Raw genomic sequence first — 13,252 nt, 5'->3', positions numbered from 1 at the left:
TTGCAGAAAATGGAGCATGTTCTACAGTCTTACAGTAAATGGAGCATGTTCTACTGTGTTGCATTTCATTCAGTATAACATCATAAAACTCAGTCTACATAACCAAAAGGAGTAACTGACATTTTCAACATCACTGCATCATATTCTGTCACGTAGATACACCATAATGTATCTAACAGTTGCCCCCTTGAACTGACATTTGGGTCTTTTATCCCATTCATATTTTCATATGATTATAAACATGCTATATGTAGAACTGACTTATATGAATATACATATACTTTTCTGTTTTAGAAGTTTATTTTATGTGCATGGGTAAGTTTTGTCTACAAGTATATCTGTGATATATTACTGCAACAGTGGCATAAATGTTATGGGACTAACCAACCACTTCATGAGATAGAATCCATATTTGACAACGTTAATACAGCCAAGAATTTGAAATAGATAGGTTATGTGTGCATGTTTGGTTATGGTTTGGTAAGTTCTTTTTTGTTTTTATTTTCATAATGAGAGAAAGAAAATTAATTTGGTGGGTAGAAAAAGGAGAAGGATCTAGGAGGACTTGGGGGAAGGGAAAGAATGATAAAAATAAATATATTCTATGAAAAAACTTTAAAAATAAAAAATATAAAAATATTTTATATACATGAATGTTTTGTCTGCATGTATATCTGCATAACATGTGTGAGCCTCATGACCTTAGAGGTCATCAGACCTCCTGGAACTGAGCTTAGAGGCAGTTGTGAACCATCAGGGTGCTGGGAATTGAACTCAAGTTGTCTAGAAGAGCACCCAGTGCTCTTAACTGCTGAGTCATGTCTCCAGCCCCATTTATACTTAAGGACATGTGCATATTTATCTATAGGATAACTTCCATTAAAAAAGTTATTGTCTTATAGGATGATTGCAAATTTAGGCAGGTAGTGTCTAATTCTCTTCTATAGAGTTTGTTCTATTTTATACCACCAGCAACGATGCTTCAGTTCTCGCTCTCTCTCTCTGCATGTGTGCACGTGTATGTGCATGTGTGAGTCTATGTCACATGGGTGCAAGTGCCCACAGTTGACAGAAGAGGGTATCAGACCTCATGGAACAAGAGTTACAGATGGATGTGACCTATCTGGTATGGGTGCTGAGAACCAAACCTGGGTCTTCTGCAAGAGAAAGTGCTCTTAGCCATGGAGTCATCTCTCCAGCCTAAACTCCAATTCATAATATCAAAATAATGGGCTCTATGACTTTACTATGAACCTCTAAAAGAAAGAAGCTCTATTTCTATAGAAGCCACTAAAATAGAAGGCACAGAAATAATATGGGGTGCACTTACTGTTAAGAAGCTTACATAGGCTCAAAATGTGAAGAATGTATGTAGGTGCCCATTCAAGAGGTTTTGCTGAGCTCCATCCCCATATCAGAATTCAAGTATTCTGTTTCCTAGATGTGTGTCATCACTGCAACGCAACAGGGTCCTTCCTATAACTAATACAGTGAGTGCTGTGATGTCCTTTGTGGGTAGCACTGGCAGGCTGGACCAAAACAGTGGTAGGGCAGATGGCAAAGGGTCTGACTCGGGAGAAGTCATTTAGCAGAATTGACAGTGATGGAGAAGGAACTCCTGAGCCTTTTTGGACTGCCGTAAGGTTTAAAAGGAACAATATTTAGAAGAATATTTAATATATAATAGGCTTCAACACCAACTTTCTTCTTTGCCTTTCTGAAAATATCAAAGAATTAAGAAGGAAACCCCAAGCAAGGACTTCCAAGCAGGATTTATGTCACAACTTCCATACAGCAAAACTACCATACTATACTCATAAAAGCTCTTAGGATGTATTTAGAATTCATTTACATGAAATTGAAAAAAATGCTGTGTTGTTTAGCTTTTCATTCTACATAGTAGTAGAAACATAGGGTCAAATCATTAACTGATTGAACTACAGAAAGCAAAGGTTAAAAGACCAGGAAAAAGGCACCTTAGCACTACAACAAAGGCGCTTAGTAGGCCTGAGTGGCCACCTTGAACAATGTCACCTCAAGTCAAGCTGTCAAGAAAAGGTTAATAGAAGAGAACGGATTTACCAGGTGAAAGTGGGTGGTAAAGCATGTGCTTAGTATGTATGAGGCCTTGAGTTTAATTCTCAGTGTCAAAATAGAAAATTAATAGACCTCAAATTAAAAGGTTACCTATCTCCCTGTATGAAGAAAGTAGGCTAATGAGGTACTTTTATTTACCCTTCTCTCTACAATTTAAATGGTTGAGATGTCTCTGTAACACATCAATGATTTTATGAAGATTTCCATCATCAAATATAAAATATAATTTTGACCCTCAATTTTAAATCTTTAAAATTGGTCATCTACTCTTTCATCTGAGAACTGCTAAACATACACAAAAACACTTAAGTGACCTAAAATTATAGGTTAAAAGTACCATTCATAGAATGGGCTAAATTCATATTAATCTTTCAGTAAGTCTCTGTGGTAGGTTTATTATCATTGTAACTGACTTTAATTTTAGAACCCTCTGGAATGGAGAATATATTCACCCCTTCCAAAACAGACAGAATATAAAATTGTTGAGTCAGCAATTACAAAGTTGAAATCCCTCGAAAAGACAGAATCTTATATTTCTATTTGAAATTTCAATTGCGACACTTTTTGACTCATAGTCTCTTTTGTCAGCCGTAGTAAGTGTAATTTACTTAGCTAATTTCACTAGTAGATTCTGTTCTTTCAGGGCACAGAGAAATAAGAATCATAAATATGCTATTACTGCCTGCTTTTGTATCTAATTTCATAGCCTCACAGTTTAAAAAAAGAAAATATATTTAAAAGTACAAATTAATTGCACTCATTTTCTGGAAGTATTTCAACATGATTTCTTTTATTAGAGCCACCAAATCTATTTCATGGAGTTTATGTAGATATATGTTGGCATGATGCAGACATAACAGTAACAATAATGGCAACAATAACAAGGCAGTTACCATTTATTTATTGATTAGTGCCTACATGGTATCATGTTGAGAGCTTTGAAAAGATTATTACTATTATAGATTATTACTGAGCACATTTTAAAAGAAGGAAGTATTATTCCCATTATATAAAGTTGAAAACTGAGGTTTAAAGAGATTATCTTGTTTATTCATGTTACCAGTTTAATGGAACTAGAATTCAACATATGCATTTAAGTTGTTTCAAATCCAGTAAAGAAATAATCTATCATCTATATGCAAAAACAATTTCTTTTACCTGTTAGCTCTGTTTTATTACCCTAGCAAGTAAAAGGATTAAGCTAGTAAGAAGCAAGAGATAGTTATGTGGTTTCTTTAAAAATGTAGATTTTAGAATCACTTTCTCTAATGTGTGTGTAATATCCTCTTCAATTAGTCTTTCAACCTTTATAGGGTTTATTTTGGTATATATACTCATGAAAACTTGTGTCCTACAATGGGGTATTCTCATCTTTCAAGGAGACTCTCAAAAGTTGAGTAGTTCTTACAGTGTTAAACGTCATATGCACCAGAATGACTACTAAAGCTGTCAAAGTAACTCTTTCTACAGAACCTCAAGATTATAAACATATGATCTATTTGTCTTCTTAGCATTCCTGAAAAAGCTATTGCCATTATTAGGCAATATTTCCAGTATTATTAAAGGAAAGTGGTTAAAAAAATCTACAGAGGTTGATGAGAAAATACCAGTGCTTTCTCTTCACCCTTTTCTCTTCAAAATGCTTGTTTTAACTCATCAGTAACAATCAAGTAGTTTGCTGTGTCTTCCACTGAAGGAGCATTGTAATTCAAATCCATTCAGTGCTGCCTCACTTGTGCAATTTGTTAGCCAAGATTTCATAGTGTCCTCTGCACCTATTTTAATGATATAGCACATTAACAACATTTCCACTCACTTAAAGCCATGTTTACTAACAGAGCCTTAGCACCTCCCAAAAAAACCCTCAAAGACCAGTTTCACACATTCAAATTGTCTGAACAAGTAATTGATACGTACAGATTAAGCTCTTTTTCAAATCAAGGTCTTTGCAGAGTTTTAGAATTATGTTTAAAAAAAAAAACAGGTTGGTAGAAGTATGTTTGATTGTGCAGAAAACACTCAAGGTCATAAGATGCCCATCCAATTTTTGCTATAACATGAAAGAGGTAACCAGGCTGATTTCTAGAGTTTTTTTTTTCTTTCTCTCTTTTTTGAATTTTCTTGAGGGAACGTTGGAAACTTTATTACAAAAGATGGGAAACTTATCAAGTGACAGGAAAATCAGGAGGTCAATAGAGCTTAGAGGTGCCTAAATATAAGTGAAAATCAGTAAGTTTGTGGAAACTATACTGACTTATGTAATTTTTTTAAAGCCCCTCAAGATAAGAAAACAACACGGATGTAAGAGAAAAAAAAAAAACAGCCCAAGAGGTGAGACAGTCATTTTGATGGGGGGGGGAGTTGTCTAACTACACAATGAGGTCATCCTATCTCCCGGAAGTGACAAGTAATCACCTGCTTTGCACTAGCTCCGCCCCTTCCCTCAGAGGTCCCGCCCCTCCACCAGAAGCCGGCCGGGTGTTAGGGGGCGTTTCTCCCAGAGCAAAGCTGAGAGCTGCAACGCAGAGGAAGGGGACCCCAAAACGTCTGGCACTGCCTCCTCCAGGGAACACTTTGGACCGCCTCACTCAGCCCAGCGGGATTCTGAAACGCCGAGGGGTCAACCTGATGGGTTTCGGGGTCAACGGAAGAGGGGAAGGGGAACCCTGGCGGGGAGAACCCCCCGGTCCCCCGCCCAGCAGCTGAGGCACAGGAGGGCGGCCATCTTGGCCGGCAGGGTAGGGCCAGGAGGCTGCGGGCGCCGTGCGATTGGGGGGCTCGCCCGGAAGTGACGCCACCCGCCCGGAAGCGGAGGGGGTTCCCTGGCCCACTCCCCCCGTTCGTCTGCTCCCCCGCTTCCTCCCCGCCCCCCTTCCTCTCCATTCGTTCCCCCCCTCCCCGGTCCCTGCCTTCTCCCCCCCCACCCGTCCCTCCCCCCCCAACCTCCGGAGCTGGGAAGAGAGTCAAGATGGCGGCGAAATCCGATGGCGGTGGCGTGGGGGTGGGCTTCGCCCAGCTGCACAACCTGGACGAGGCGGTGGGCAGCGGCGAGGAGGACGGGGAGCCCGGGGGAGGCGGCTGCGGCGGCGGCGACGGCAGCGAGCCCGGCGAGAGCAGCTCGCTGCACATCTGCCACTGCTGCAACACCTCCTCGTGCTACTGGGGCTGCCGCTCCGCCTGCCTGCGCTCGCTGCTGGGCAAGAAGCCGCGCCGCAGCGCCGCCGCCGCCGACGGGGGGGACCAGCCTCTGCAGCCGCCCGGGGCCGCCGGCCGCCACCCCCCGACGCCCTCGGCCGGCCGACCGCAGCCCGCGTCGCCGCAGGTGGAGCGGCCGTGGCTCGACTGCCTGTGGATCGTGCTGGCGCTGCTGGTGTTCTTCGGGGACGTGGGTACCGACCTGTGGCTGGCCCTCGACTACTACCGCAAGGGGGACTACGGCTGCTTCGGGCTGACCCTGTTCTTCGTGCTGGTGCCGTCGCTGCTGGTGCAGAGCCTGAGCTTCCGCTGGTTCGTGCAGGACTACACGGGCGGCGGACTGGGCGCCGTGGAGGGGCTCAGCAGCCGGGGACCCCCAATGATGGGGGCCGGCTACGGCCACGGCGCGGCCCGCGGCGCCCCGGGTGCGGGGGGCTCGGCCACCCCGGGGGCGCAGCGTCTTTGCCGCCTCTCCGTGTGGATCTGGCAGTCGGTCATCCACCTGCTGCAGATGGGGCAGGTGTGGAGGTAAGAGCACTGCGGGGTGGAAGGGGGGGGGGGCTGCGGCCGCGCGCGGGCCCCTTGGACGGGCCGGGCTGGGTTGAGCGGGGTAGCCGCGCGCTGTCCTAGCATCTCGCGACGGTCAATAGGATGCCTGCTGGCCACGCCTTTTGGCCCAGGGGAGGCCCCTGTTTGCCCATCTCCTTCCCCGGGTAGCACTTGGAGGGGACCCTGCCTCTGCCCTCCCTCTTCTCTGCAGACCTCCATCCAGGTTGCCCCTTAACGCCCCCGTGTCCCAAGGTAACCGGAGCTCGCTTTCTGCAGCCCGGCTCGCATCCTGGAGGGAACCTGGCTTTCTCCAGCCGGTTGCCCTCGGCCTTGCCCCCCCCTCCCCTTCCCCGAGAGACATTTCCTTTCTCCCCCACCTCCCGTTTTCTCTCTGCAGTGGCCGGTGTCGGGCCTCTCCTTAAAGCACTCCTTCCTTTCACACCCCTCCTCCTCCTGCAGCCCCAGCCCCTGCTAACGGCTCCACACCTCTGCCCTCCTTGAAGGAAAAATGACTTTTTTTTTTCCTGGAATAGATGTGCCCCTTTTGCAGTGACGGGGAAAAAATGAGATGCAGCAAACATTTGATGTTAACTCTCACCTCTGGAAAATCACTGAGCCACTTGGGCACCTATTCTGTTTTTAATGGCCAGGACTATGTGCGATTTCTGTTTACATCCAAGATGCAAGCTTGGCCTCAAGGCCCCTTTCCTCCCTTCTGTAAAGTCCTGGTGCGTCAGGTGCATCTCTCTAAACCACTTGCCAACGAACCTTAACTGTGTACTTCACCGACTGGCTACCCCACCGACTGCCTCGTTAACTGTCTACCTTACCGTCTACCTCTCTGACTGATGGCTTCACTGTTTACATCACTGCCTCGCTGACTTCTTTAACTCTTTACCTTGCTGACTACCTTCATTGTCTGCTTGCCTCCTCACTGTCTACCCTCACTGACTGCCCCAGTGCCTGACTCCTTCACTGTTTACATCACTGCCTCATTGACTACCCTTATGGTCTGCCTCACTGATGATCTCACTGTCTTACTCTCTGACGACCTCACTGACAGGCTACCTCACTGACAGGCTACCTCACTGACAGGCTACCTCACTGGCCGGTTACCTCACTGACAGGCTACTCTTTGGCAGGCTACCTCACTGGCTACTGCACTGGCTACCCTCCTTGCCTCATCTACTGACAGGCTACATCACTGGCTACCCCACTATCTACCTTTTCCACTGCCTGTCTACCTCACTAGCTCAACCAGCTAGATTTCTTCACTGTCTCTCTGACCACTTCACTAACTGTTTCGCTGGTTGCATCATTCTCTCACTACCGTCCCTGTTTACCTCGCTGTCTTCATTGCCTGCCTCACTGTCTACCTCATTGTTTACCTCAATGATTACCTTCACTGCTTACCTGACTGAGGTGTTGTTTGCCTCACCGACTCACTGTCTGCTGCCTGTCTCAGAGTCTGTCTGCCTACTGAGTCCCTCACTACGACTGCCTTAGTGCACCATTACCTTCACTGTCTGCTGACTAGCTCACTGTCTACCTACCCGCCTCACTGGCTGCCATTGCTCTTCTCCCTGACCATCTCCCCATCTACTTGAATGTCTGCTGATTATCTCACTGTCTACCGACTGCCTTGCTGTCTGCCTCGCTGCCTGGCTGATTCCTTTCACCATTTACCTCACTGACTGACTACTGTCGCTGTCTACCTCCCTGACCGTCTACTGTCAATGTTAACCTCACTGGCTACATCAGGAAACCATTGAAACCTTAGTCACCCTGTGCCCTCCGACTTATTTCAGCTTCAGTGTGTTCTGGAACCAATGACTTTGTCAGTGACAGCATTTGCAAGGGGAACAGTTTTTCTAGTGAAGCCTACACAAGGATGAATCCTTTTGCTACATTTCCTCTGAGGAGACTGGTCTAGACTTCTATGCCAAGTAGGTACCAGACTTCAGTACCTCAGCTGATAAAACTGTACTCGGGTTAGATGAAAGAAAGTTTGTGTTTTGAATGTTTTCTTCCGATCTCTTCTGACTCATCAGAACATCTCAGAAAGCATGAGACTGAATTAAAGCCTTGTCCTGCAGAGTTGACGTTCTGATTCATGGAAAAGCTCACTTTCATGAGACTGATCTTGGTTTTCCAGGTTAATCCCAGTGACTATTTCTCTAGCTGCATTCTTCTGCAGATAATTTGTTTCCTGCTGATAAAAATTTACAAACAGGAGATTAAAATTTTTTGTTATGAGCATAGCTGGTCAAATAACATTTTCAAAATAAATCTTAAATTTAAAATTTTAACCCCTTCCCTAAATAATTGATGCTGAATCAAAGTGTGCTTGGTATTGGGGATATAGTTGTTCAGTCTGTTGGAGACTGCTATGAACAGTGGGGGTCAAAAAGTATGGGTCTGAGAGCTATCTTGAACTGTTAGTAGGGATATTACAGCATGTATTTGATAACTAGGCTTCTGTTTGAACAAATGGTCTCGTGTAGTGTTATGTTAATTTTTCTGGGAGACTTAATTCTAATGTGTTCTATTCCATTATTTGGAAGTAAACTTTTGGGACCAATGAAATTAGAGTTCAGTGTCAGTATTTTCTGTCAGGATAATCTCCCCCGCCCCATGCCTCTTTTAGCCAAACTTAATTGTGTCTGTGCAAAGTTGAAGTCTAGATTATGGGACAAACAGAAAAGCTTTAGATTTAGCTTGTAGAATTTAAATGGGGTGCTGTATTTGCTCCCCCATCTTCATTTAACTTTTCAAAGTCTTCACTGGAAAGAAATTATGGAAGATGCCTGTGCTTTTAGTATGTCAAACTTTCAGATTGGATTTTATCTTTACATAGCTCATAGAATTACAATATTAAAAGACAGGATAATTCAGCTAAGCTGTTTTGTCTCTGTTGCTCCATTTCTAAAGCAGTATTTACTGGGGAAGGATTTTCATGTTTTATTTTTGGACTGATTTTGCTTGAAATGCTCCAAGAACAAGGTCTGCTCATTAATACCTGCTAGGCATGTTGTTTGCATTGAAATCATTCATGCAGAAGAGCTTGTGAGAAAGGTTTTCGCTCTTTTCTTGTTTCTACCTCTTGGCAAATGGTTGCTTGTCAACATATATAAGCACCCATTGACTCAGTGCTTTACTGCAGGTCTTTGGGGTTCTATTTGTTTCCTTTATCACATTTGTGACCCAAATTGTGCTATTTCATGTGGTTACATGGGATCCTGGTTAGGAAATTTATCATTTGATTTGGGCCATGTTTCTAAGAAAAGTTATCTGTTAAGTTGCACATTGTCAAAATCAATTCCATTAAACACTGACTGGATACTTTTTTTTTTAAATTTATTTATTTATTAAAGATTTCTGCCTCCTCCCGGCCACCGCCTCCCATTTCCCTTCCTCTCCCCCATCAAGCCCCCCTCCCTCATCAGCTCGAAGAGCAATCAGGGTTCCCTGACCTGTGGGAAGTCCAAGGACCACCCACCTCCATCCAGGTCTAGTAAGGTGAGCATCCAAACTGCCTAGGCTCCCCCAAAGCCAGTACGTGCAGTAGGATCAGAAACCCATTGCCATTGTTCTTGAGTTCTCAGTAGTCCTCATTGTCTGCTATGTTCAGCAAGTCCGGTTTTATCCCATGCTTTTTCAGACCCAGGCCAGCTGGCCTTGGTGGGTTCCCGATAGAACATCCCCATTGTCTCGGTGTGTGGATGCACCCCTGGTGGTCCTGAGTTCCTTGCTCGTGCTCTCTCTCCTTCTGCTCCTGATTTGGACCTTGAGATTTCAGTCCGGTGCTCCAATGTGGGTCTCTGTCTCTGTCTCCTTTCATTGCCTGATGAAGGTTAATATTCAGGAGGATGCCTATATGTTTTTCTTTGGATTCACCTTCTTATTTAGCTTCTCTAGGATCGCGAATTATAGGCTCAATGTCCTTTATTTATGGCTAGAAACCAAATATGAGTGAGTACATCCCATGTTCCTCTTTTTGGGTCTGGCTTACCTCATTCAGGATAGTGTTTTCTATTTCTATCCATTTGTATGCAAAATTCAAGAAGTCCTTGTTTTTTACTGCTGAGTAGTATTCTAATATGTATATATTCTATACTTTCTTCATCCATTCTTCCATTGAAGGGCATCTAGGTTGTTTCCAGGTTCTGGCTATTACAAACAATGCTGCTATGAACATAGTTGAGCATATACTTTTGTTGTATGATAGGGCCTCTCTTGGGTATATTACCAAGAGTGGTATTGCTGTGTCCAGGGGTAGGTTGATCCCGAATTTCCTGAGGAACTGCCACACTGCTTTCAAGAGTGGTTGCACAAGTTTACATTCCCACCAGCAATGGATGAGTGTACCCCTTTCTCCACAACCTCTCCAGCAAAGGCTATCATTGGTGTTTTTTATTTTAGCCATTCTGCCAGGTGTAAGATGGTATCTTAAAGTTGTTTTGATTTGCATTTCCCTGATGGCTAAGGAAGTTGAGCATGACCTTAAGTGTCTTTTGGCCATTTGAACTTCTGTTGAGAATTCTCTGTTCAGCTCAGTGCCCCATTTTATAATTGGGTTGATTAGCCTTTTACAGTCTAGTTTCTTGAGCTCTTTATATATTTTGGAGATCAGACCTTTGTCAGTTGCGGGGTTGGTGAAGATCTTCTCCCAGTCAGTGGGTTGCCTTTTTGTCTTAGTGACAGTGTCCTTTGCTTTACCGAAGCTTCTCAGTCTCAGGAGGTCCCATTTATTCAATGAGGCCCTTAATGTCTGTGCTGCTGGGGTTATACGTAGGAAGTGGTCTCCTGTGCCCATGTGTTGTAGAGTACTTCCCACTTTCTCTTCTATCAGGTTCAGTGTGTTCAGATTGATATTGAGGTCTTTAATCCATTTGGACTTGAGTTTTGTGCATGGTGATAGATATGGATCTGTTTTCATTCTCCTACAGATTGACATCCAGTTTTGCCAGCACAATTTGTTGAAGATGCTCTCTTTTTTCCATTGTATACTTTTAGCTCCTTTATCGAAAATCAGGTGTTCATAGGTTTGTGGGTTAATGTCAGGGTCTTCTAATCGATTCCATTGGTCGACTTCTCTGTTTTTATGCCAATACCAAGCTGTTTTCAATACTGTAGCTCTGTAATAGAGTTTGAAGTCAGGGATGGTAATGCCTCCAGACAATCCTTTATTGTATAAGATTGTTTTGGCTATCCTGGGTTTTTTGTTTTTCCATATAAAGTTGATTATTGTCTTCTACAGATCTGTGAAGAATTTTGACTGAATACTTTTTTAAGCATGTTTTAAAATATAAAATTTCAGGAGTCTTCTTGGAGAGAATATGATGCCTCTTTAAGCACTTGCTCCCCCTGATTTTGAGGAACGTTCTTGTCTCTTGGGCCAAGATGGCACATGCCTGACATCTTTGTCATGCCAAGCCCAACTTGGAGCAAGGAAAAGTAGCTGTGTCTTAGGGTTAGCATTGCTGGGATGGAACGTCATGACCAAAATAAACTTGGGGAGGAAAGGCTGACAAAGTCATAATGATGATCATTGAAAGGGAAGCCTTGCCAGAAGCTCAAACTGGATGGGAACCTGGAGGCGGGAGCAAATGAAGAAGCCATGGAAGAGTGCTGAGTACTGGCTTGCTCAGCCTGTTTTCTTATAGCATCCAGGAGCACAGCACAGGGATGACACCACCCACCACTGTCTGGGCCTTCCCACATCATTAATTAAGGAAGTGCCCCGCAGGCTTGCCTGTAGCCTCAGTTAGGGAGGCGGTTTCTTATTTGAGGTTCCCTTCTCTCACACGACTATAGCTTATGTCAAGTTAACGTAAAACTAGCCAGCAAACACTGTGTTTGTAGTGATTTGGTGTGGTGAGCCTGCTTCTGTGGAGCATCTGAGTGTGACGGAGGGCTGTTTAGTGCAAGCTTTCCTGGCACTAATTGGTGAACATGTCTCTTACTGTGTAGCGTGTGCACCATTCTTCAGGTGCTTTTCCCGGGGTTGTGTGCATCAACCATAGTGACAATTCACTGCACTTCTGTACAATGAGCCATTATTAGAAAGTGAAACTATTTTCTAGGTGGCTCTGGAACAGAATTGTGTGACTGAGTTTCATGTCGGTGGCCATGCTGGTCTTTCTGCAGCATTTTGGCCTTTGTATTTGGCTACACGTTTGGGAGGTACTCAGTGAGGGTTGTCAGAAAAAAAAAAGTTTAGGCTTTGTGTTAATTTTGGAGGGGCAAGTAAAGGTAGACAAAGCACTCCTTGCCCTGCCCCAGTTCCCGGTTAGGGTTGGAGAGGGTGTGTGTGGAGTATTTGCTGTCAGCTGGGGTGACACTTACTAGAAGTAAGTCTTGATACTATGGAATGGCAAAGAGAGTGGAAGAGAATTGAGAAATCACTAAGGAGTATGGGAAATGCATCAAGTTCTGTTTTATACATGAATCAACTAGTTTACATTTTGCACCCATTCTACAGATGGAGTAGGGTCAGGGGTTTTGTAACCTTTGCCATGGCTCACTGGTGGAGGGAAGTTTTTTTTTTTTTTGGTTTTTCGAGACAGGGTTTCTCTGTGGCTTTGGAGCCTGTCCTGGCGCTAGCTCCGTAGACCAGGCTGGTCTCGAACTCACAGAGATCCACCTGCCTCTGCCTCCCGAGTGCTGGGATTAAAGGCGTGCGCCAGTTTTGACAGTCTCTCAATGATGGCAAAACTGGTCCCACTTTTCTCCCTAATGGGATTCTTTTCCCTGAATTAAGGCCATGACTGTTGGTGTGGCCACCTCAGCGACTTTGCTTCCCTCTGAGAGTCTGCTCTTCTGATTAGTCAGAATCAAACTGTGGTACCCCTGGAGTCTGAGACACTTTTTGATGAACGGAGGTTCTCTGACACCTTGCTCTGTAGTCTAATGCATTAAACCCCATTTGGCATTGGGGCAGAGTCTTAAGTCTTGTAGCTGATGATGACATCAGATGTGGCAAAGCTGAGGACCACCAGTGAGCTTGACTTGAGAGCGTTTTCAGCAACCAATCCAATTCTTTTTCTCAGAGTAGATGGCTTGCAGCCCTAAAAATCCACAATACCTGGAGGATATGGCCGGGTTGACCCCTCTGGGCCACCATTCATACCTGTAGTTACATCTACAAGCTGTCTCTATTTATTGTTCTATGTTGATCTGCTGGAAATGCCTCAGGGTTACAAATGCATCCGGCTCACAGCTCACCTCAAAGTCAGATATTCAGATCCATCATGAGAGATTTTGGTCCATGAGTTCTGGCATTGGAATGACTCCAAGAATCTTAAATATTAGTGACTGGAGAGATGACCCAGCTCTTCAGAGAACTTTCTGCTTTTCAAGAGCAAGTTCAGTTCCAGAGTTCAGTTTCCAGAACACACACACACACACA

The 13,252-nt window shown here is 44.4% G+C and overlaps 1 protein-coding gene and 1 long non-coding RNA gene across 3 annotated transcripts in view; one reads left to right on the top strand and one right to left on the bottom strand.

The window, feature by feature from the left end:
- The window catches only part of LOC113457013, a 24,730-nt gene extending 19,159 nt beyond the window's left edge, over positions 1 to 5,571 (bottom strand). Inside the window, exon 1 of one of the 2 annotated variants that reach the window (XR_003377672.1) lies at positions 5,495 to 5,571. This is a non-coding gene — a long non-coding RNA (uncharacterized LOC113457013). Of the gene's footprint in view, positions 1 to 5,040; positions 5,095 to 5,494 lie in introns of those variants that run through there. The other variant, XR_003377673.1, reaches the window with a different exon arrangement.
- Positions 4,986 to 13,252, top strand: part of Xkr6 (XK related 6) — a 219,397-nt gene continuing 211,130 nt past the window's right edge. Inside the window, exon 1 of the mRNA XM_026783195.1 lies at positions 4,986 to 5,820. Within this exon, the coding sequence (XP_026638996.1) occupies positions 5,066 to 5,820 (755 nt within the window). The 5' untranslated portion in view covers positions 4,986 to 5,065. The remainder of the gene's footprint in view (positions 5,821 to 13,252) is intronic.

Source organism: Microtus ochrogaster, chromosome 17 (assembly GCF_000317375.1).
Source record: "Microtus ochrogaster isolate Prairie Vole_2 chromosome 17, MicOch1.0, whole genome shotgun sequence".
Lineage (NCBI taxonomy): Eukaryota > Metazoa > Chordata > Mammalia > Rodentia > Cricetidae > Microtus > Microtus ochrogaster.
This window is presented reverse-complemented; position numbering and strand designations above follow the sequence as displayed.